Source organism: Oryza sativa, chromosome 11 (assembly GCF_034140825.1).
Source record: "Oryza sativa Japonica Group chromosome 11, ASM3414082v1".
NCBI classification, from domain to species: Eukaryota; Viridiplantae; Streptophyta; class Magnoliopsida; order Poales; family Poaceae; genus Oryza; species Oryza sativa.
Window position 1 is genome coordinate 23,600,900 of NC_089045.1, and position 25,840 is coordinate 23,626,739.

General features: G+C 43.6%; 2 protein-coding genes, 2 long non-coding RNA genes and 1 pseudogene across 4 annotated transcripts; 3 read left to right on the top strand and 2 right to left on the bottom strand.

The window, feature by feature from the left end:
* The first annotated feature begins 1,497 nt into the window (after positions 1-1,497).
* LOC107277897 (xylan glycosyltransferase MUCI21-like) lies at positions 1,498-7,444 on the top strand (annotated as a pseudogene).
* A 1,892-nt stretch (positions 7,445-9,336) lies between these two features.
* Positions 9,337-18,971, top strand: LOC4350766 (putative linoleate 9S-lipoxygenase 3). Its single transcript, XM_015759992.3, has 3 exons — positions 9,337-9,589; positions 15,526-15,818; positions 16,682-18,971. Exons 1-3 carry the CDS (start codon positions 9,424-9,426, stop codon positions 18,827-18,829), a joined length of 2,607 nt encoding a protein of 868 aa, XP_015615478.1. The 5' UTR covers positions 9,337-9,423; the 3' UTR covers positions 18,830-18,971.
* Positions 11,013-14,779, bottom strand: LOC136353845 (uncharacterized). The gene is made up of 2 exons (XR_010737308.1): positions 13,831-14,779; positions 11,013-12,492 (listed from the first exon to the last, which is right to left on the bottom strand). It is a non-coding gene; the product is annotated as an uncharacterized lncRNA (long non-coding RNA).
* Positions 18,972-19,302: 331 nt separating the features above from the next.
* LOC136353939 (uncharacterized) lies at positions 19,303-21,624 on the bottom strand. Its single transcript, XR_010737507.1, has 4 exons — positions 21,555-21,624; positions 21,188-21,287; positions 20,959-21,041; positions 19,303-19,685 (listed from the first exon to the last, which is right to left on the bottom strand). It is a non-coding gene; the product is annotated as an uncharacterized lncRNA (long non-coding RNA).
* On the top strand, positions 21,608-25,314 carry LOC4350767 (myosin-binding protein 7). The gene is made up of 3 exons (XM_015759657.3): positions 21,608-23,088; positions 24,685-24,731; positions 24,822-25,314. Exons 1-3 carry the CDS (start codon positions 21,928-21,930, stop codon positions 24,916-24,918), a joined length of 1,305 nt encoding a protein of 434 aa, XP_015615143.1. The 5' UTR covers positions 21,608-21,927; the 3' UTR covers positions 24,919-25,314.
* Positions 25,315-25,840: the final 526 nt, after the last annotated feature.

Consider the following 25,840-nt stretch of genomic DNA (forward strand, 5'->3'; position numbering starts at 1 on the left):
AAGGGAAGCCATGGAGCGGATCGGGCTGGCTCCGCGTCTTCCTCGACATGCTTCTTGTTCTTGTTCTTGGAGCCTCTCGCCATGGCCGTCGAACGATGGGTTCTTTGAGCAGCTCGTGAACGCGGCGAAGCTAGACGAGGGTGTAGTAGCCGGCGACAGCGCCAGGTGACTCCGGCAAGCTCCTCTTGTCTCCCGATTGGCCGGTGAGAGAGAACACACGGTGGTGTGCCTCGGAAGTCGTGGCCGTTGTTGAGTTATGAGCAGAAGGGGTCGAGGGGGAGGAGGGGGAGAAGCGAAGTAGCCGAAGAGATATAAATGGGCGAGTCCACGTGGATCGTCAGATCAAGTATTTTTTTTTTAAGAAGAGGAAGAATAAGTTTGGGCTTTTCATGTATGAGATGAAGAATGTTCAGGATCTTTTTGTCACACATTGCCATTTATTTACCGCTAAAACATTGTCAGGTACTAGAACACATTCAGAGTATCAGATTAGCTGCACCAATGCAGTATACATGGAGAAAAGGAAGAACTTAAAACACATTCTGAAGATGATGAATTCAAGTAGATGAACATGAGCATTTGTTTCAAGTCATCAGTCCAATGCAGCATCGGAAAGGGGTTTGATTTGTTATTCAGGATGAAATTGTGCCAGAACCCGGAAACATGCCATATAGCACAAAAAAAAGTGTGATATATGTTTCAGGGAAAAAAAAGTTTCAGAATCATCGCTCATGCTCAAACATCAATCCCAATCTCAATCAATCCTAATAAAATCCAATTCAATTTCTCTCAAACCAAATCTTGAAGGATCTTGAATCAAATCTAAATGCATATATTATTGTATCTCTATCCTTCACCTTTTTATTCAATTCAAGAAATCTAAGTTAACATGGACATTGAGTTTCCAATCTTGTTAATCCATTACATTAAAAAACTTTTTAATACGAAATTATCCAAAATTTTAAACTCACTGTTCTTTTTACTGGGACTGGTCTTTTCCCTGTAGCGTTTATTCTGATTCCTCATTTTAACATCGAGTTTGATTTTCGTCCCTAAACCATAATACCAGATATAACGCGTTCCTCAAATTACAATACCGTGCACCCGAGATCGTAAGCAGTATAGTGTCCGATTTTGACTGTCATGGCAAGTTGATTCGGCTGAGTCAATATGGACCCCACGTGTCTGCAGCCTACTCTTCTTCCTCCTCTTTCTCCCACTCCTCTCTATTCCCCATATCTCACTCGGCCTCCTAGCGCGTCCAAGGACGAGTTCGCTGTTAATTAACTACCCTGACGAGTTAGTGTAACTGCCGTTGATTAATTAGTGCGTGCTTGCTAAAATTTGCAGCCATGGGAGATGTACACGCTGGACACGACGATTGACCTGAAGATCAGCACCACGAGCCGAAGGTCACCTACTGGACCGTCAAGGCGTTGTGCGTGCCCACTGACATCTTCTTCCATCGTTAATTGATTTCCATCCAGGTGACGCACGATGATGCTGGAGACGGTGGCGGCGGTGCCGGCCACCGGGGATGGTGGGCGGCATATGCTGCTCCACCTCTGCTCGCTCCGCGACATCAAGCACAGCGACGGCTGGATCCGTGTGTTGTTGGAGGAGGCTGAGAACGAGAGGATGCACCTCATGGCCTTCATGGCGGTGCCCAAGCGGAGGTGGTACGAGCGGCTCACCGGCCGCTGCTCCTCGCCTTGACATGTGGGTCCACATGAGTCGCACGCTGAGTTAGCTAGGTTAATCATAGTTAACTTGCCGTGCCAACCAAAATCGGACACTATATTGTCCACCGGACGGTATTACAAGTTGAGGAGCGCGTTATATATATATAGTATTGTGATTTAAGAATGAAATTCAAACTTTAGTTTAAGATGAGCGACTCTAAGTCTAAGTGCACTTAAGGCTTGTTTGGTTTACAACCATACCAAACTATTGGCGATGCCAAATCATGGGCCAATTTTTTTGCTAGTGCCAATATTTTGACAACATTTGTATGATATTAGTAAGTATTGGTAGCAAACCAAACATTGGCAAAATTACTGTTAAAAATGCCAATATTTTGGTATGGCAAGTTTTGGTTTCAAACCAAATCAGCCCTTATTTCTTGAAATTTTTTATATTTATATTTATTTTTTAAAAATATTTTAAAAAATAAATTACCATTTCAAACATTTGCAAAAATCGCTCTACTAGAGGATGAGAAGGGCCTACATGTAAAATTTCCTGCAACACATAAGACGTAGTATTTGTACAATTTGTAAAATTCTCATGTGATGTCAGTTGAAGTTAAAGTTTATATGAAAATTGTAGAGCTTGATGATATTTACAACTTTGCAGTTGACAACTTTTCCATTAAAATAATTTATGAGTCTTAATACATATATTTATATTTATATTTAGCCCCCTCCCATGAGGTTTTCACTAATCTGAAAATTAATATTGATTATTTGATACTCTAAATAGTTTTAAATGAATGAGTGGCCAAGTACAAAATTATAGATCTCATCGAGCTCCACAACTTCGATATAGAACTTGTCTCCATCGGAGGTCGTTTAAAATGTAGGTCTGAGAATTTATAAAAATAAATCTAAGACATTCTAAGGAATATTTAGACCCATAAATTATTCTAATGGAAAAGTTATAAACAACAAAGTTGTAGATCTCGTCAAGCTCTACAATTTTTGTGTAAATTTTAACTTCATCCAACATCATATGATAATTTTACAAATCATACAAATAATGTGTGTTATGTGCTGCAGAAAATTAAAATTTTACATTTAGAGGACGAGAAGGAACTAAATGCAAATAATTTGGAACCCCGTGTTGCCACGTCACATAAATCGCCCTCTATTAGGGCGATTTTTAGGGAGGGAGGAGTATATTTTTACAAAACTTTGAAACGGTAATTTATTTTTTAAATCTTTTAACAAATAAATATAAAAATAAAAAATTCCTTATTTCCTCTGTTCTTTCCTTCCCTTTTCAAGGCCCACCAGGCATCAGCCCATCTTAATTTTCCTTTTCTTTGCAGCCAAGGAGTCGAATTATTGCACGAATAAAATTCAACCCAAAAGAAAGAATCAGAACATTCAGCTGGAAATTGTTTGATAACATGATTTTCCTTTGAGGAATGATGCAGGAGTATAAGTTAAGACCACAACTTGATTTTTGGTTTGAGATGCATTTAGATTTGATTAGAGTTGATTTTTTTTTATTTTTTTCATCTTTATTTGCAAGTCATTAATAGCATGTAGATAAAAAGTTTTACACATTATTTTTTTCTAATAAATCATATGGATAAGCACAAACATGTGCAAAACGAGGTTTTAGATGGTATCAGCTACAATACTTTTCGAGGTCTCTCGGTAACCAAACACTATAAGTTTCAGTACCTACACTGTATTGTTTTCCTAGTACACGCTATAGAACAAAATTAGGATAAAAAGAATTGTAGAAGAGAAGGTAGAAGGCATAAAACATAATTAAGTGAAAAATTATGTCTAGATATTGTTTACAAATTCAAAAGTATAGCTTGCTAGCTTTAAAAATTAACACATCTTCTACCATCAACCTAATAGCCCACCTAGTTATAGATATATACTACTCCCTCCATCTCATATTTCCAAATCTGAAAAATCTATTTTTGATAGGCAAATTTCAATCCAACAATCTATCATCTTAATAACTTTCTCGGATTTAATGTATGACTCTCCATTCTTCCACACAAGATTGGTTGCATGGACATCGAGAAATGTAAATATTAATGAATCGCTTGTTTACGAGGAATGACTAGTAGCATGTTTAAATAGATGATAAGTAGAATCACTTATTATTGGTCTATGTGTCAAGATGAAATATGACTATCAAAAGTAGATGGAGGGAGTACATCATTAACTCTCAGACACAACTTATAGAGGCTTATGCCTTATGGTGCAGTTAGCTATAAATTAGTAATCTGCTACTCTTCTCTTTCTTATTTCTTATACTCTCTTCTCCATCTTAGCACAAATCTGATGTGACAATTCTTACATCCCACCCATATATCATCTCATTCTTAGTCGGGCACCTCCAGTTGTCACCAGGGCTCAAATTTTCGGAATGAAATTTCTAAAGTTTCGGTCTTTTCGGAACCCTCCTCCCCCGATATGATATTATTTCGGCCTAAATTTTAATTTTTTTTATATATATTTTTGTGAATTTTGCAATATTTTGTTTAAATTTGACTAAAATTTATTCAAAACTTTCGTTATATCGGTACCCTCCGATAGAAACATCCAAACCGAAATATTAAATCCTAGTTATCACTTGCCACCACACTGGTGCCTCGATCGCTGCCCCGAGATCCCGCCGAGGGAAGACCATGCTATTGGGCACCTCGTCATCTTGCCGCTTGCGATGCTGGTCAACGCTGCAATGCCTCATCATGGCCATGCAAGCGCACCATAGCATCAGCCGCGCCGCTGCACCGTCGCTCCTACCCTTACCAGCATGTCTCATCCGTTTTTTTTACAAATTGGTCCTTTTCAAAAACTTATTTTAAAACTAGTCCCAGCAAAAAAACTTCAACCAAAAATAAGCCGTGGACTCAGCGCCATGGACATTGGCGCTAAGTTATAACGTATCAGCGCCAACGTCGTTGGCGCTAAATTCAGCATGAATTCGCTGAGGTCCATACGATTTAAATAGCCACGCAAGCAACATATAGAACCAAGACTGTGATGGTGTGGTGGTTGTGACTTGGGCTGTGATCCATAGAGTGTTAGGTTCAAATCCTGGTATCCCTCATCTCCTATTTTCTTTTGTATTTTTGGGTTTTTCCTTTTCTCTTCCTCCTAGCATTTTTTAGAATTAATGTATTTTACAAAATAAGTTTTGCTCTCTTGACTACTCACTCTTGTTCTTTACAAAATGACTGTTCCGTTTGTAAATTTGTTTTATTTTGAATTTGATTTGAAATTTCAGTTTAAGTTCTCATTTGCCATATAATATAGCACTTTAATTTTTTTTCAAATAAAAAAAGTTGCATATTTTCTTTTGTATTTTTGGGTTTTTTCCTTTTCTCTTCCTCCTAGCATTTTTTAGAATTAATGTATTTTACAAAATAAGTTTTGCTCTCTTGACTACTCACTCTTATTCTTTACAAAATGACTGTTCCGTTTGTAAATTTGTTTTATTTTGAATTTGATTTGAAATTTCAGTTTAAGTTCTCATTTGCCATATAATATAGCACTTTAATATTTTTTCAAATAAAAAATTTGCATATTAAACATATATTTTGAAGATAGTATTACAAGACAAAAAAAGAAAATAAATAAATAAAGATATAAAAAGAAAACGAGATAAAAAAAGAAAAAACATATTAATAAAGAGTGAGGGAGAGAAGAAAAAGGGAAAAGTAAAAGGAAAAAAAAGAAAAAGAAAACGAGATAAAAAAGAAAATATATATTAATAAAGAGTGAGGGAGAGAAGAAAAAGGGAAACTAGAAGGAAAGAAAAAAGGAGATGGGAGTCGAACTCTGTTCCTGAAGTTTAAAGTAGAACGCTACTACCATTATGCTATCAATCTGGCGTTGCTAGAGATGCCTCCGAATTTATTTAAATCGTCTGGACCTCAGCGCCAAATAGATCTCATAACTCAACGAATCCATGCCACCTCGGATAAGAGTTTAGCGCCAACGACGTTGGCGCTGATACGTTATAGCTTAGCGCCAATGTCTATGGCGCTGAGTCCACGGCCTATTTTTGGTTCAAGTTTTTTGCAGGGACTAGTTTCGAAATAAGTTTTTAAAAAGGATCAATTTGTTAAAAAACGGATGTTACTAGAGCTGATTTTTGCGGCTTGGACCGTCGAAACAAGAATTCGGCAATAATAAAAGGAGTAGCGTACGAGACCTAAAAGTGGATGGATGCAGAGATAAGGATTTAGACAGATTCAGGCCCTCTCACTCAATGAGAGGTAATACCCTACTCCTGTTTGGGGATTTGAATCCGCCGGGTGTAGTATTGATCTGATGATCATATGTGCTCATACCCCCTAGAGGGCCTCCTGCCCATTTTATATAGGATGGGGGACAGAATTACAAGATAAAAACCTTAACCAATACGGTATCGGCTTCCTAAATCTACTTTATAATATCATCAAACCAGGGACTTTGCGTGGAGGAGAGGGGCGGCGGGGGCGGCAAGAAGTGGCCGGGCTTCGTCCAGTTCTTCTTCGTCCTCTCCGTGGTCCTCTGCGTGCTCCTCTACGCCCCGCGGTTCATCGTGCTTACGCCCACCTACGGCCTCGACTTCTTCCCCAGCCGCCGCCCAACGACACCACCTCGACCGCCCGCGTCGTGGGAGATCATAATGCTGGCGACGTGGTGGTTCTTGACAACCAGCTGCGCTCGCCGTGCTCGTCGCTCGCCGGCGACACCATCTGCTGCGACCGCTCGAATTTCAACACCGACGTCTGCTTCATGGCCAGCGACGTGCGGACGGACCCGTCGTCCCTGTCGCTCCTGCTGTTCCCCAAGCAGCCGCCGACGGCGAACGCCACCGTGGAGGAGAGGATACGTCCGTACACGCGCAAGTGGGAGGCGCTCATCATGAGCAGGGTCGAGGAGGTGCGGCTCCGGATGGCTCCTCCCGGCACGACGCGCCGCTCCTCGTCATGACGGCGGGGGGCTACACCGGCAACCTCTTCCACGCGTTCAGCGACGGGTTCGTGCCGGCGTGGCTGACGGTGCAACACCTCCGCCGCCGCGTCGTGCTCGGCGTCCTCTTGTACAACCCGTGGTGGGCGGGCACGTACGGCGAGATCATCTCCGGCCTCTTGGACTACCACGTCGTCGACCTCCTCCACGACAAGCGGAAGCACTGCTTCCCCGGAGCCATCATCGGCACACGCTTCCACGGCATCCTCTCCGTCAACCCGGCGAGGCTCCGTGACAACAAGACCATCGTCGACTTCCACGATCTTCTCGCCGACGTGTACGAGACCGCAGGAGACACCGTCGTCGTCGACGTTCCCCAGCCGGCGCCGCGGCGGCCACGGCTCGGGATCGTGTCGTGCAGGGGGAAGCGGGTGATCGAGAACCAGGCGGCGGTGGCGCGGCTCGCGAGGACGGTGGGGTTCGACGTGGACATCCTGGAGACGGCGGACGGGTTGCAGCTCCCGGCGTCGTACGCGTCGGTGAGCGCGTGCGACGTGCTGGTGGGGGTGCACAGCGCCGACCTGACCAAGCTCCTGTTCCTCCGCCCCGGCGCGGCGCTGGTGTAGATCGCGCCGCTGGGCGTGGCGCCGATCGCGCGCGGGTGCTACGCGGAGGCGTCCGCGCGGATGGGGCTGCACTACGAGCAGTACGACGCAGAGGGGCACGAGAGCTCGCTGAGCCGCAAGTACGGCCTCCGCGACGTGGTGGTGTCCGAAATTGAACTATAAGCCAGGTTTTCCGGTTTCTCCAAATTCTCACCAACTAGCTTCTCGTAGTTGTAGAATCTAGAAATTGAACTAAAAGACAAAAGCTAGGTTTTCCGGTTTCTCCAAATTCTCACCGACTAGCTTCTCATCAGCTGTTTCTCAGAATTTTAAGCTCCCAAAACTGGAATGTAACTAATATGTGACTTGTCTAATCTTCCAAAAATTGCAACAGATCAAGTAGCTAGTACGCACGGCTTGCTGGAGCGAGGTCCTCAGTTCGATCCCCTACCAGCGCACAAGCTAATCCTCACCCTAGTTTACATTTTCATAGGCAAACATTTGGCTCCGAGAGACATTTTGAAACTGGGGATGAGTTGCGGCCTTTTCCGATCTGTCTATAATCCGTGCTACCTTGGCCCTGTTTGGTTCCATGGGCTAATGTTTAACCCTCACCTTTTAGCCTCAAATTAGCCCTCAAGAATCCAAACATGTGGGCTAATTTTGAGCTAATGTGAATTAGCCCCCCTCAAAACATTAGCCCCTCCAAGGGGTGCTAATGGGGCTAATTTTGTATGGGGACATTAAAAAGCAGCTCTCTCTCTCTCTCTCTCTCCTCTCTTTCTACTCTCTCTCTAACTTTTAGCCTTGAATTAGCCCATGGATCCAAATATACCACCCTAGGCTAATGTTTAGCCTACCAATTCATGACTAAACATTAGCTCTTAAAATTAGCCTTGGGCTAATCTTCCAAACATGGCCCTTGTACTTTCGCTTCTTAATTACTATGGCGTAACTTTCCCTGTTCTCAATATATGCGGCGACAAAGCTCCTATACCGGTTTAAGAAAAACAAACATCCTGAATATCATGAATGGCACATGGATCGAGCAACCATATTTTGATCCATGACTTGCAGCTTGGAGCACCGGAGATATATTACTGGAGGACAGTAATGAACGTGAACTGATGGTCAACTACAGATTTGAGTTGGGTACTCATCCACAAGTGGATTTGTCAGTCAAAACTCAAAAGTCAGTCGCTTTAATCCGAAGATTTTGGGTTGTTCACATGTGATGGGGCTGCTTAATTGTACTCCATGTAGATATTTTGAGTCCAGAACCACAAGCTGCAATGCAGCAATGTGCTAGGCATTTTATTTGTCGTACTGGATATATAGTTTATATAGCTAGTGTCCGAACCTTCAGCGTGTCGTTAAATTCAGTGACTTCATAGGCCAACTTGGCAGTTGGCACTAGAAACTCACGTGTATATATACCTACTGTGTGCTTAACACCACGCTTCTGGAAATCTGGATAAACATTTAAATTTCTCTGACTTTATATTAGCAACAGTTGTTAAAATGCAGCGGAAATCTATTCAACTCTGATCTTGTTTTTCTTCCCGGAATTTTGGCCCGCCAATTTATTTTAGTTTTCACATTATGGAATTGTGAACCCTGGAAGAAGTGGTTGTGCATGGCCGCCTTCAATTCATCTTTGTTCGTTTTAAACCCTTTGGGCCAGCTATAAGCTAGTAGGTATTAAGGTGTTGATCGATGATGGATAAAATTGAGTTTGTAAAAAAAGAGATGGATATAACTGAGTTTATGATAATTATTCGAGAGCACCAAATGAATGAATTAAATAATAGAGCATCAAAATGATGATTTAAAAAGAAGTACATACTATAAGAAATGCTAGTGATTTTTTTTAAAAAAATCATATTAATTAAGTTTAAGCCCACAATAATTCGTCGTCCATTAGCTCAGCAATTCTCCTTCTCGTTCGTTCTTCCTTTCTTCTTAAGACATCTCATGCATGACCTTCTGTTGATTGGTCCATCATATTTTATGGAATGTGCCAATGTAGTCGACGCATATGCGTCTATAAATAGCTGGCTCGTCTATTGATTTGTGCAGTCACCCGGCCCACAGGCCACAGCTACTAGCAGCAGCAGCAAGACTGCAAGAGGGGGGGAAGAAGCTAGGTAGCTAGTAGTACGATGCAGCAGCCGCAGGCGAGCAGCATGACGGCGGCGGCGAGGAGGCGGCAGCTGCAGGGATCGGTGCTCGCCGGGAAGATGGTGCTCGTGCGCAAGGCTCTCGACACCAACTTGAACTCCGGCGACGTCGTGTGCCAGCTCGTCAGCTCCACGGTCGGCGACCCCGGTGCGTATCTGGAATCCTCTTTCCTTTTCTCTTAACTAGCATGGTGGCCCGCGTAGATTGCCCGGCGAGCATCATTATATTTTCTCTCATATAATAGTATATATGTTTTCTCAATGTATTATTCAAATATATTAAAATAACAACATAATTTTAAAATTTTGTATTACCTTTACGAAACTACTAATGTATAATATTCATATTGTATTTTATATACGTGTTAGTTATTAGTTATTTTTAATATCAAATTTTAGTTATTTGTAAATTATATTCCTATATGGACTCTAGACTCATCTTTCAATATTTATTTTTTTAATTTCGAATTTTCGTTATCTATAAATTGTATTTCTTTATAGACTCTAGGCACTTCTTCCAATATTATTTATTTTTAATTCTGACTTTTTCTTATTTCTAATTGTATTTCTATGTGGACTCTAAACTCATCTTACAATATTCTTTAATTTTTAATTTCGAATTTCAGTTACTTCTAAATTGTATTCTTATATTGACTTTAGATTCTTCTTCCCATATTTTTTTAATTTTGAATTTTAGTTATTTGTAAATTGTATTTTTATACGAACTCTAAACTCTACTTTTAATTCTATTATGTTTATTTCGAATTTTAGTTAGTTTTAAATTCTTATATGGACTCTATACTCTACATCGAATATTCCTTATTTTTAATTCTGAATTTCTATTATTTCTTAATTGTATTTCTATACGAACTATATACTCTACTTATAATATTCCTTATTTTTAATTCCGAATTTCTATTATTTCTTAATTGTATTTCTATATGGACTCTATACTCTACTTCTAATATTCCTTATATTTAATTCCAAATTTCTATTGTTTCTTAATTGTATTTCTATATGGACTCTAGTGTCCTCTTCAAATATTCCTTATTTTTTAATTCCGAATTTTCTATTTTTTTCTCAATTGTGTTTCTATATGGACTCTAGTGTCATCTTCCAATATTCCTTATTTTTTAATTCCAAATTTCAACTATTTCTAAATTGTATTTCTATATGGACTCAGTTTTTCTTTTTCTCTAATTAATATGAGAATTTCTAGGCTATGGGAGCGAACGTGGAGGCTCCTTTTTCTATTCCTTAAATAAGTTAATAGATTTCTAAATTGTATTTCTATATGCTCAGTTTTTCTTTTTCTCCAATTAATATAAGAATTTCTAGGCTGTGAGAGCGAACGTGGATGCTCATTTTTCTATTCCTTTAATAAGTTAATAGATTTAATTTACAAGTCGAATCCTGCACATTTCGCGCACCAAATTCACATCCATACATTGATACATATCTGCACACAGCTAGAGAAATTGAAGAGCTAGATCATACATAGCGCGAATATATACATTTTACCACCGTACGCATCCATATCGTCTATGTCACGCCTAGAAATTCACTAGTAATTTCCGAACTTATTTGTGCATTAAATCCTCATCCAGTAATCAGCCGAGGTACACAAACTGACAATTTAATATACAGATTCATCAAGTTAACTAAAACGATAAATACTTACATAAGAGGCACTTAGTCCTCACAACGAAGAAAACTGCAGCGAAAAATAAAATCTAGCGAAGCTCCGGCTCCACTCCCACAGGCAGCTCAATTGGGGTATAAGCCAAACGTCTTCTCCTTCGCAACTTTTCTTCAACTGAGGTTTGATTGATTATTGCAAGGTGAGCATATGACATACTCAGCAAGCCAAACAGCAAGTATGCAAGTGTACAAGGATACCAAAGAATGGCATAATATAGGGCTCATTTGCAAAAGCAGCATTTAGCAGACATTTGAGAATTGTAAAACAGTAGAGTAATTAATCATCAATATTAATCAACACTGAACAGCACACCCATGCTGCACAGGCCGAACCATCCTGAACAACCATACCCGGCTGTACAGATCTATCTCCAAACCAGGAATGTACCATTCCAAACCAGGAGCTAATCAAATTATTACCAGTTATAATATCATTTATTATGGTGAGAAGTGTGAGACTAATCACGAAAGGCATTGTTAGACCCGCCCATGACCGCGGGCACGGCTATTCGAATAGTTTTACTCTGGCCAGAGGTGTACCACTGTACCCACAAGACACGATTCCACACATGTTACTATGCCCTAAAGTACCACCACGGCACTGCAAAGGGGGAAATCGTGACAGTACCCTTCGCACAACACAACTCAAAGTAGTGCACTGTTCCTGGATTATAATCACCCCCTTATAAAACAAGGCATGGACTCCCCAGCGACCCCCGTGGGCTTATCTCCGCCACTTCTCAGTCTGGTGCCCCGCAATGAACCATGCTATACAAAAGATAAAGCCGTTGCCCATGCTGGCTTATGGTTGGCACGGTTAATATTTCACAGCCGAAACTCGTGAACCGGTCCTTAATTGTCATGAGCACGACCATCAAAACCATGTACTCACAACCCACCATTATCAAGTTTTAGTTGGCAATTAATTAATTCACAATCACGATTGACCATCGTGAGCTACAATTAAATATCCATCATTAAGTAATAGTGAAACATTAGTTATCTCAATAGTGTGCTAATGTTTCTAAGCATGACTAAGCAATTATATCTAATACATCTAGCTGAACCAATATATAAAACTCAACTAGTCAAATTATAACCCGAGGTAATCAAGAAATAGGGTAATCAATGCAAATTGGCCATAACAAAGGAACAGGTTCACGCCACCCGGTGACATTCGAAAATAAATGCACAGTTGAAATAAATAGAGAATTTAAATATAGGATCAACATGCTCAAAGGAATTGTGTTTGGGATCTATGTGACTTGTCTTGCAATAAAGGGTCTTCAATTAATCTTCTTGAATACTCCCGACGCACTCACGGACCTTCGAAACGACAGAAACGACAAGCTAACACGCAAAACGAGAAAAAAGACTAAGAAACTCCAAATAAACAGTACATAAAAGTAAACAAATATGTAGATCATGATTTTAGATGAATTATGAAACTTGAACGGCCTCATTCTGACTTCATATGAATTAGTTATGAATTTTACATGATTTAATTCCAACTAAACCTATTAAAGAAAAGACTATTTCAAATTAATTAAATAATTTACAAATGATTTATAACTGAGATAAAAGATTAAAGCAACCTCCGGAAAATATTAGATTATATTTGGTACATGACATATATTAGAAAGAAATAATATGCCACTGAAAAGAGAGAACGGATTTATATCAATTTTGGACGGCTGAGATTAATCTTGACCGAGAGTTGACCAAGATCGGATGGCTTAGATTAATCTGGCAAGCGAGCCTCACGAGATATCAACTCAACGAGTCAATTCTACATGACACATGATCACCTAAATGATCAACCGAAACCGGCGAACGGAATTGGCGGCTCTGAACTAAAGGACAACTCGACACGGACGAATGAACGAAGCACGGGGAACACCTCGTTTGAACGAACGAGCGAACGACTCAACAACGTCTGCGGCTAAACCGGTGAGCTAGACACGATTCACGGTAAAGCCCCGGTACGGCAAACGATAGGTTGGTAGGAATTTAGGGATGCACCTACGGCTAGACAACTTGACTACTGAGCAACAGCTAAAGCGGCGGTTAGGTTAAAGTGGCACACAGCTGCGACACGGCGGCACTAGGGCGACTTGGCTCAGCTAGGCGGCGGCGGCGACACACAGCTACGGCAGAGACACGCGGCTAGGGTTAAGGCGATGGCACAGCGACGACAGATGGTGGCTACGGTAGCGGGACAGCAGCAACTTGGCACGCACGAGCAGCAGCAGCACGGCTGTAGCAGGGAGCGGCACAGCGACGGCTAGGCGGCTAGCGCAGCGACGATGTACAGCGGCTAAAGAGCGACGCGGCGGCAACAAGGTGCTGGCGGCAGCGGCGGTGCACAGGGCAGCTGCCAAGTGACGCGGCAGCGGCTGCGCTAGGGTTAGAGCAACAGCGGCGGCGACATGACCGAGGGATTGAAACCTAACCCGAGGGGACACGGATAGAAGTCTCACCGAACCAAATCGATCGGAGAGGGAGGGTCGATGATGACGACGCTAGACAAACAACGGATTAGATTAGATTGGATTAAGGCCCTAGGGAAAAAAATCTATACCGGTGAACGTCATAGGAGCGGCGGTTGCCGGCGAACCACGGCACAATAATGCAAACGAATGCAAACGAAGGGCACCGGGAGAAAGAGGAGGCAACAGCGATTCTTACCAACACTTACGCGACGACGGACAGCTACGGAAGATGGCCGGCGACGAGATCGGGACGGCGGTGAGATACTGTCCACGGTGGCGACGGTGTTTCGGCGACCTTCGGCGACAACGGAGGGGTGGACGGCCTTCGGCTTGGTGCTGCGATGCCGACGACGGCCTCGGGGTGAACCGGCGACGACTGCAACAGCAAGGAGGCTCGGCCGGAGATCAAACCGAGGAGGCAAACTCGGCCTTCACGGTGACAGCGACTTCCAGCGAGACTTGGCGGAGGGGAACCGGTAGACGGGGTAGATCTCGACCTTGCGGAGCCGATGGAGGTGGCGGCGCAGGAGGGCGACGGCCTAGGCGACGGCGCACGGCTGCTGGAGTGGCGGCCGGAGGCGGCGAAGCTTGGATTCGAGTCGGCGAGGTACTTCCAGAGGTCTTCGGCGTCGGGGAAGTGGAGGCCGGTCTTCCTCTCCTTCCTGCGAACCCAACGGCGGCAGCGGCAACCGAAAGCGACGACAGACGACGACGAACGGCGCGGCTGGAGCGGCGCCGGCGCTTGGAGAGAGAAGGAGAGCGCGGGGAGAGCGATTCCGGCGGCGGCGGAAGACGGGACTTGAGAGGATAGGTAGAGGACGACTAGGGGGTCCTTTATATGGGCACGGGAGCTCGGGTCCGGGCCCAAGTCGACGGGAAAACTCGGGAAAGTCTAGGGTTCTCGCCGGAAAAAGGAAAGATTGAACCGCGAAATTGGAAAGGATTTCCATAGAAACTTTTGGGGATTTCTTGGGGAAAAGGAAGAGGAGATTGAGAGGATTCCATTCCCGCAACTAATTTGGAAAGAGGAGCAACGGGGAGGTCGGATTTGGAAGGGGATCGGCGCGGCGGCACAGGCTCGGCTCGGGCTCTGTCTGGAGGTTGAAGATAGAGTACTGTAGCGCCAGGGAAGTCAAACAGACTTCTCTGCGGGCTGACTAGGAAGGAAGATTTTATTGCTTTTCCAAATAAATTAACCAATGAGATGATCTTTCAATTGTTAAAAATACTTCCAATGCTTAAATAATTCTAAGAAAAATCTTTAACATACTTGGACACTCAAAGTATTTATTAAAATTTAAACCAGCTCATTTCATGATTAATTTAATATGTGAATAATTACTGAAATATTCTTTGTATTATTAAAATTAGGAATTGAGCTCTGAAAAACCCGAGAAAATTTCAGAGAGTATAATTAATCATGGAGAACTTAATACAAATTAAATTCATCCATACTTTATATTTAGGAAATTTTATTTTCTACATTTAACTTCACTTGTAAATTAATAAACATTTAATATAAATTCTATTAATAATCTATTAAATAATTTATAAATCCTAAAGCGGAAATTCAGGCTGTGACAGTCTATGTCCCAGGGAAACATGAGCACTCATGTCAAATTTAATACTTTAACTCGATCCGATCGGTGGTTATGTTTGATCAGTTAATATATATATATATATATATATATATATATATATATATATATATATATATATATATATATATATATATATATATATGCTCAGCTCATCACTACAATATAATCATTTCTTTTATAAAAAAACAACATTCTTTCAACTCATTTTTCAACTCTATTTTAAACCTACAATCCCTTGTATATATGGACGAAGAGAGTATAACGCGCTAGCAATGGTACATACATTTTAGACAATGGCAACAGGGGGATGTTGGGCCAGGAGGCATGCGTCCATATCAACTCGGAGCTACACCCAACTCCCTACGAGGCCTCCACATTCAGCTTCGAGTTCATCTGGGACATGAAGAAACAGGGTGTCCCCGGAGCGGTCATCGTCAAGAACTATTGCGACGAGGAGTTCTTCGTCAACACCATCACCCTCGACATTGTACCGGGCTATGGAACCATCGTCTTCACCGCTGAGTCGTGGGTTTACCCCGACGAGATATACGACCATCTCCCCCGTGTCTTCTTCAGTAACCAAGTAAGCTCGTCTTGAAATATTCTACCGGTCATGTTTTATGTACTTTGTGAATTTTGATCGAGAATTGTCCGTACATCGTCACTGGTATACCCATTTTTGTGATTTTGAAATGACAACGTCGGATTTGGCACTTTAATTGTTTATATGATCGTGGGTTAAGTTGTTTACAAACGTTATATATGATGAAATAATATAATATAAATTAATGATCAAAACTCTATGTAACAGTATACTTTTACAATTCAATACTCCCTCCGTCCTATAATATAAGGGATTTTGAGTTTTCGTTTGAACTGTTTGATCACTCGTCTTATTTAAAAAAATTTAGAATTATTATTTATTTTTTTGTGACATACTTTATTATCTAAAGTACTTTAAGCACAACTTTTCGTTTTTTATATTTGCACAAGTTTTTTGAATAAGACGAGTGGTTAAACAGTTCAACCAATAACTCAAAATCTCTTATATTATGGGATGGAGGGAGTATATTTCTATACCAGCAGTATATAGACGGGCAAAATTATAAATTTTATAGAAAATTGAAAAGGGCTTTCTAGTAATTTTGTGGTTGAGAGAGTTAATCGGTTCAATTGGGACTTATATATAAGCGTTTAAAAAATATATGCAACTTTATACTCAAGTTATGTAGAGGTAACAATATAGTTAGATATAGATGTGGTGTAATTACACTATAGTTTTTTTCTCGAACGCACAAAAGGATTGCACGTCAATATATTAGGTAATTATACTATAGTTACAATGTAATGTACATTATAGTGTTATTACATTTGAAAGTTTTTTACCTAAAAAATTCACGAGAACTTTAAGCAATTTCCAACTGACATATACATGTACTTGCACAGCCATACCTGCCAAACCAAATGCCGGCGCCGCTGGTGCCGTATAGGGAGGAAGAGCTCCGGAACCTGAGAGGCGACGACAATCCGGGCCCGTACAAGGACCATGACCGTGTCTACCGCTACGACGTCTACAACGACCTCGGCGAGCCAGACAGTGGCAACCCGCGCCCCGTGCTGGGTGGCTCCGACGAGCACCCTTACCCTCGCCGCTGCCGCACCGGCCGGAGGCGGACCAACACCGACCCCGACTCCGAGAGCCGCAACGTCGGCTTCCCCCTAACCAACCATTTCTACGTGCCCCGCGACGAGGTGTTCAACGACCGCAAGAAGGCCTACTTCGACACCAACAACCTCAAGCTCTATATCATGCAAAAGTACGCCACCTTTCTCTTGCACGCCGACCAGCAGACCCCCTTCGAGTTCGACAGCTTCGCCGACGTGCTAAGCCTCTACGACGAGGGCTCCATCAACCTGCCCGGATGGCTCAACACTTTCCTCCAACCATTGCTCGGCATAATCCCCTTCAAGTTGCTCCAGCAAGTCCTCACCCCCGATAGCGAGTTCATCCTCAAGTTCCCCATGCCGGCGGTCATCAGGGAGGACAAGACGGCATGGCAAACAGACGAAGAGTTTGCGCGCGAGATGCTCGCCGGCACCAACCCGGTCGTCATCCGCCGGCTCGGGGAAACCGAGTTCCCGCCCAAGAGCAAGCTAGACACAAGCAAGTATCACAACCAGAACAGCAGGATCACAGCGGCACACGTCGAGAAGTGCCTCGAGGTCGAGGGCCTCACCGTCGAGCAGGTGCTAGCCGACGGCCGCCTCTTCATCCTCGACCACCACGACCACTTCATGCCGTACCTGCTCGATGCCAACCATCAACCCGACACTTTCGTCTACGCGACGAGGACACTGCTCTTCCACCGCAACGATGGCACTCTCCAGCCTGCAGCAATCGAGCTCAGCCTACCTCGCTTTGAGGCCGGCAGCACACTCATCTCGTCCGTCGGCGAGGTCTACACGCCGGCGTCAGACGGCGTGGAGGGCCACATCTGGCAGCTTGCCAAGGCCTACGTCACCGTCAATGACTACTCGTGGCACCAGCTCGTCAGCCACTGGCTCAACACGCACGCGGTGATGGAGCCGTTCGCCATTGCCACGCACCGGCAGCTCAGCGTGGCGCACCCTATCCACAAGCTCCTCCACCCGCACTATCGTGACAACTTGTTTATCAACGCCCTCGGCCGCCAGAGTCTGATCAACGCCGGTGGTAGCTCCGAGAACACCGTCTTCCTCGGCAAGTATGGGCTCTCCATGACATCGGAGGTGTACAGGAACTGGAACTTCACCGAGCAGGCGCTCCCGGAGGACTTCATCAAGAGGGGCGTCGCCAAGCGCCGCTCCAATGGCGAGCTGGAGCTGCTGATCAAGGACTACCCGTACGCCGTCGATGGGCTCGCCATCTGGTCGGCAATCGAGACTTGGGTCCGCGACTATTGTGCCATCTACTACGCGGACGATGCGGCGGTCCAGGGCGACGCCGAGCTGCAGTCGTGGTGGAAAGATGTGCGCGAGGAAGGACACGGAGACCTCAAGGACCACAAATGGTGGCCGGAGATGAAGACGGTGGCCGAGCTTGTCCAGTCATGCGCCACCATCATCTGGATCGCCTCGGCGCTGCACGCGGCCGTCAACTTCGGCCAGTACATGTACGCCGGCTACGTCCCGAACCGGCCGTCGGTGAGTCGGCGGCCGATGCCGAAGCCGGGCACCGACTTGTACAGGGAGCTGGAGCTCCACCCGGAGAAGGAATTCCTTCTCACCATCACTAAGCAGGACCTGTCCATAGCTGGCATTGCCCTCGTCGAGCTCCTATCTAGCCATTCCGATGACGAGGTCTACCTCGGGCAGCGCGACTCGCCGAACTGGACGTCCGACCTGGATGCCATGAACGCGTTCGACCGCTTCCGTGAACGGCTCTTGGAGGTGGAGAAGAACATCGTGGCCAAGAACGACAAGGGCAGTGGATTCAAGAACAGGACAGGGCCGGTCAACATCCCCTACAATTTGCTCTTCCCTTATGCCTCCGGCGACGCGGAGGCCAACACCGGGGTCACCGGCAAGGGCATCCCCAACAGCGCTTCCATCTGATCAAGCACTATACTATACAACAAGGGCAAGCAAGGGGACACATACTCCTTAATTAGCAACATTTCTCTTCTCGTGTAATGTGATAATTCAGTATGGGTCATAAGTTTGTTTATGCAATAAATTAAAATAAAATCGGACTACCTATAAAACTGTCAAAAGAAAATTTCTCTAAAATATTTCAAATGTAATTATAGTGTAACTATATTATAATTCAGGTGTAACCGAAATGTAACTTGTCTAATCTTATAGAAAGATCAAGTGGCTAGCATGCATGGTTTGCGGGAGCGAGGTCTAGCAAATCTGAAATAAAATAATTCAGTAAATTTCGGTGAACACCATGCCCACCATGAAAGGCCGGAACATTAATTATTTGCCACCCACCAGACCCATATGTTATTGACACGTGAAGATCCACATGTCATTGGCACATGGATGACAAAATAATTAAACACTAAATCTAAGAGGGCAAATAGTTAAAAACCGTCCCTAAAACACTATCATGGAAGCTTACTTCTTTCACATGAAGGTGAACCTAGGCCTGAGGCAACCTACGGGACGAAATGCCCATTATATATACATTTCAAGTTTTCACTATACTAGTATAAATTTAACCTAGACTAGAATATGATGGTTTGGGCCTTGGTTTATACTCGTATTTAGATAAGAAAATTGCATCGATACCCCGCTATAATATTAATGAAAATTTCAAGAATTTCTCTGTGCAGAGACTCACATGACTATAAAAAGTGGAGGATCTTGACCCCACCTAATGTTATCCCTCTATCTTCTCCCTTCTCACCCTCTTCCCATGTTCTCGTGGCTGGTGAGGACGTGGCACCAACAAGCTGCGCCATCGCTGGTAACCTCGCGAGAAAGGCATCTGGTGAGCGCTGGACGGGGTTGAAAAATGCGCAGCAAAATGTCACAAGGAGAATTGGACCGAAAAAAAAAATCAGATGCATTGAAATTGTACAACAGAAATGCGATATCTATCCACATAAGGATAGCCAAATGCATAAATCAATCACACAATTAGAAGGAAAACGGATCAAACACAAATAAAAAACAAAGGCTCATCTACTGTAACACGGGGGCAGCTAGCCGTTGACTCTAAGTGTTTCTTTTAATAATGGGAAAATTGACTCTATGCGCTGACCGCAAGAGCGGGCTAAGAAATTCAAGTGTGTGTATTCAAAATGTGAAAGGATAAAAAAGATCCTTTCGACGAAATTTAAGAGTGTGTATTCAAAATGTTAAGGGGTAAAAATAATTCTTTCGACAGCTTAAAAACCTAATATTGATATGTATAATAGCACATAGTACTCATGGTATAATATATTTAATACTAACTCTTGGCAATGGCCGGTATGGTCTCTTTTTTAATTTTTTATACACATATGCATTATTTCCTGTGTATTATCTAAATTATTTTTATCAAAATTCCTGGTATTCATCGAAATACCAATGAATTAATTAAGCTGGGCCCGCCCATAATTACGTATCTATGAATGGCTGCATGTTGTCTCGATAGAGTTTAGAATTTTTCAAAAAATATCAGCAAACAACTGGTCTGTTTTACTTACGTCATCCACGAACCATCAAATTTGACCAAGCAGTGGTGCTACTTTTGTTCAGGTCGTTTTGCTTTCAATACTATTAAGAAAGAAACCATCAATATTGACCAAACGATCGGACCAAAGCGAAAGATATACTCCCTCCGTCTCAAAAAAAAAAAAGACAAACCCTGGGTTTCCGTGTCCAACTTTAACTGTTCGCCTTATATGAATTTTTTTTATAATTCGTATTTTTATTGTTGTTAGATGATAAACATGATTAATATTTTATGCGTGACTTGTCTTTTTAATTTTTTTCATAATTTTTTCAAATAAGACGGACGGTCAAACATTGGGCACGGAATCTAGGGTTTGTCTTTTTTTGGACGGAGGGAGTATGCCCTTAGGCTGCATTTAAGAGTTGAACAAAGAGAAGGTCACGCGCAAGTTTCTCGAACTGCTAAACGGTTTGTTTTTTGAAAAAAAAAGTTTCTATAGAAAAGTTGCTTTAAAAATCATATTAATCCCTTTTCAAGTTTAAAAGTAATTAATACTTAATTAATTACCATAGCTTACATCGTTTTGTAAGCTCTTCACCATGCATTGCCATGTCATCGTACCTCTTACCTCATTCTCATGTGGTGTATCATAAGTGAAAACTGAAAAAGATAGTATAAAACAGATGTGACGAACAAGATGATATACGGGATAAGAATTAAGAAAAACATTCTGTCAATAAAATATTAAGTTTAAGGGCAATAAAAAGGATGACAAAAGAAAAAAAAAGAACAGTTTGTGTTATTACCTCGTCCTTTCCCGGACATCTACCGTGGTTGATCCTTCTACTAGCAGTCTAACACAGCCTACAATCCTTCAAGGATGATAAACCGTAGACATCCTCTTCACTGATCAAATCAGACAAAGACAACCAATCCAATCAGCTTAATAACCCCAAAATTCCCCTCGCGCGTTCGGCGTTCCCCCTCTCCAAAAAACTCAAAATTCAAACTCACACCTCAATCACCCTCTTCCAAAAATTTGAACCGTACATATGTACCCAAACAACGACGTCTCAATAAAAAAAAAAACACATCACATCGCGCCCCACGCCCCCCCTCCGCTACCCCCGTCCGTCCAATTTCCAACCAACGGTTGGCCCCACCCAACCCCACCTCCTTGTCTCCGTCTCCTCCTCCTCCTCCCCCTCGCCGCCACACCAAACCTCGCCCTCGCCGCGCGCCCAAATATCCCGCGCGCGCGCCCACGCCCACGCGACCCGCCTCGCGCTGCCCCCCTGCCCGCCCTCGCTGGCACGACGCGGGCGCCGCAGGACGCGCGCGCAGACGCACGCCGCGGACCACCTCACCCAGCCAGCGCGGCCGCCCCTCCACCTCCGTGAAATCCAGGGCGCCTTTCGCGGCCGTCCTCTCCTCGGTTTGACCGCCCCCCCCCCCCCCCGTTGTGTGGTGGGTGTTCGATTCTTCGCCGGAGGCTGTGGCCGCGGATGCGCGCGGCCGTGGCGCCGCCGCCGCCGCCGCCGCCGCGATGGCTGAGTTGTCCGGGGACGAGGCGTGCCCGCTGTGCGGAGGCGGCGGGCCGCCAGCGCGCGTCGCGATGCACAAGCGGAGGCTGCCGGCGGAGGGTGCGCTTTCCGTGGCGAGGGTTGGGGCCGGGGACGAGGCGGCGGCGCTGCGGGAGGCGGTGGCGAGGCAGCAGCACGGGATCGCGGAGCTGCAGGCGGAGCTGGAGGCCGAGCGGGGCGCCGCGGCGGGGGCCGCCTGCGAGGCCATGTCGATGATCCTCCGCCTGCAGCAGGAGAAGTCGGAGGCCATGATGGAGGCGCGCCAGTTCAGGCGCTACGCCGAGGAGCGGTTCTCGCACGACGCCGCCGAGGTCGCCGCGCTCCGCGACGCCGTCGAGCAGCGGGACGCCACCGTCCGGTCCCTCTCCGCGCAGCTCAGGGCCTGCCGCTTCCGCCTCCTCCACCTCGGCTTCAACTCCCCGTTGCCATCGCTCACCTCCTCCGCCGCCGAGGCTCACCAGTACAACGACGACGACGACGACGAACACCACCCCTTCGACGAGGACTACCCTCCCATAAACTGCGACGAGCAACCTGCCTCCTCCGATGTGGGCACCCCGCGCACCCACCACCTGCTCAACAGAATGCCTGGCCGAGCCTCGGCCGCCGATAAGGGAGTCATCTCTTCATCCAGCACAAACTTGTTTCCAGATGACAGTGGCATTGCCATGGATGATGAATTCCCTCTCGTCGTGGACCGGGAGGCGTCAGACCAGGAAGATGACTGTCACCGGGTGTACACTGTGGATGCCGTGCACGTTGTGCCTGTGGCTGAGCCTGAAAATCCTTGCTACTTTGGAACACCAATTGGTGGCGAAATGAGCCACAGGGGTACGATTGGTACTCGGGCTGAGGAGGAGGAAATACAGAAGCTCAGTGCAAGACTGCAGGCTCTGGAGGCAGACCGGGAGTCGATGCGGCATGCCATCATGTCGATGGGATCTGAGAAGCAGCAGGTTGTACTGCTCAAGGAAATCGCGCAGAAGCTCTGCAAGGAGGCAGCACCATTGCAAGTAATTCCATTTAAGGTGCGGTCGCCACCACAACCAGTGGTTATGGCACAGAGGAAGGTGGTGAAGAGGCAGAGTTTCTTTGCGAAATTCTTTGTCGTCGCGGTGATTAAGGTAACTTTGTGCAATCTTGTTCTTCTAGGGCTGATACTGAGTTTGATTTCTTGAGGAAGAATCACAGAATCATTTTTTGTTTGTTTTAATAATTAATACTAGCTTTACATAGTGAGATAATAATTTAGACATGCAGGAGTCAGTAGTGTATCTTATTATGCTTGAATTTGGTCACAAATGGAGTGTTCTTGCTTGATAATTGCTCATTGAATGCACTACTTTATTGAATTATATAATATATAGGTTTGTATCATTAGCTCGATTGCATTTTACCTGAAGCATCCTTAACAATTTTGCTAGCTTAACCTTTTTGTCATATTATGTTAAAACACTATCTGTTAAAACTGCGATAAACTGAATTTTGCAGATCATTGCATATTTTATTTTCATTCTGATAATAATTGTGATAGGTGCCCAAATATCATATCGGAACTCTATGGTATTGTTGAATGACATTATTATAATACTCATTGACTGTGACTATAATGTTAGTTAACTATCCTTCTTTTTGTTTTTACCTTTTGTTGTCTCATCTCAGGCAATAATTATCATGCACTGAAAGGAAAACCCTTTTAGCTGCGTATGTCCGTGTAACTTTAGTTAGGTGTCAAATGGTCATTTGGTGCATGGTATGCTTTTCAGAATCCAATTGCTACTAAACTAAAGGGGGCTACAAAAAAATTAATGAACTTAATGTCTTAAGTCATTATACGTACTTATGTAGTCATAAGGTTTCTGTCTGTTCTTTGAAGTAGTGCACTAAAGCTGCTAAATTGTGAGTTAGGGCATCATGCAATGGTCAACAGTGGTTTTTCACGCTCCTTATTTCACCTGAGTTTTGTGCAAGATTTATGAAATATTGCTTCCTACTTGTTTCTTTCACCAAAGGATATTTGATGAAATACTAGTGATATAACCCACCATAAATGGCTGTCTGTCAAAAATGAATAACTATTCCTTGCAAGCAAATTTCCAGTTTGATGAGATAGCCGGTTGTTGCTGTTTTGTGACAATGTTTCTTTATTCTACCTTAGTACCGAACACCTGGAAGAAAGTACAGTCTGAATTGCTTTGAGAACGAGGAATCAAGTTCCATCACCTGACTAGACGATGATTCTTTATTCTTTCAATTTATTCTGTTGTTCTGTGTTTACTATAGTTTGAGGCCAAGTGTGCTACCAAATGTGAAGGAAAGCATGTGACCTTACTTAATCAACATGGGTCTGTCAGAACTGGATCATGGCTGAAAATTAACTAATAAGGATAAGGTTTGACCGACAATATGCGCTAGAGCCTGCCACGTCTATGACAGTGCCTGACAGTTGTGCAAATTTCAGTATGATTGTACTTCGTAAAAAAATAATTTAGTCAATTTATGCCCATTTTTTTATACAAAGTATCCCACCTGCCTGAGATTGGGAGGGGTGGATGAATAAGAAAAAGGAAGGGCATATCAGTTAAGTTAGAACAATCTTAAAATTTACATTTTGTTTCCATCTTTGGAACCATGCATTGCTTCTAGAAGACATTAATATTAAGATGTTACTCTCACACTGTATTTTCTTTGCTGATTTGCTTATTTGATGTTTCATCCAGTGGATTGCCTCTGTGTTTAGCTGGCGGAGGAAATCATATCGCGTCAAGTGAGTTGCCCTATCTTGCTCGGTTGGTTAATCTCTCGGTAGTGTTTTTTTTAATACCTAACCACCATTGGCACTGGGCATCAATTGCAGGTACCCAATCGGTTTGTGTGGGAGCAATGTTGGCCTGATGCTGCTACTGAACAGGTTCCCCAAGCAGAGGCACAGAAGGTACCTCAAAAGAAGCTAGCTGCTGCCTTCACTGGTCGTAGACACACAAACAAGGGAAAGATTCTGCGGCGCTCCTACGATTCTCTCCTCCAAATGAGCTATTTTCTGGACATAAAAGGCTCATTTGCATGTGAATCCATTCTGGTTGTTGCATATGTTTTGACCCCTTTGTCTATGCATTCTTTGGTTGGTTTGGTATGATAATCTAGCTCAGAATTGAAGCCTCGTTTTTTCGCCCATTTTTGCTGCCTGATTTTCTCCGTAGTAGTTGATTCTTTTTGTACCTACCACTCACGTGTTCAAGGACGCACTGTACATGGTCAATAACCAGTAAACATGTGTAGCTCTATTAGAATATTATGTGTGATCTGATGAGATCCAACGAATTACACAGGTGAGGCTCTGTTCGGTGGAAGAATTCAGATTTCAGAGTCAAGACATGTGCTTGAAATGCAGTGGTCAGAACAGACTTATTTAGGCTTGTTTAGATTTTCTGTTTTGATCATAGGCTTGTTTAGATTTAGATATCCAGTACGCCGGATCCAACTAATGCTCTCGAGTATTTCTGGGTCATGTCTTGAATTTTCTGTGAACTCTTGCATCTGCAGTTTGAAAATAGAACTGTCTGCGATAGTCTATTCTCTGTAATTTACTTAGTTGTGGGTTTTTAAGAAAATTTAATTTTAAGATATGCAATAAGTTTTCTTCTTGGATTTGGAGTTCATTTGGTAATCTCAATCGATCCTAATCAAATGCGATTCAAATTCGTCATATATTCATTCTAATCCTCCAATCAAATCTAAATGCATCTCAAACCAAAAATCAAGTTGTGGTCTAAACTTATATGCTCCCGGATCAATTTTGAAATGAAAATCGTGCTATCAAATTTTTGGGACTAATTATTTCTTTTGGGCTGAATTCCATTCGGCCCAAAATAAAAA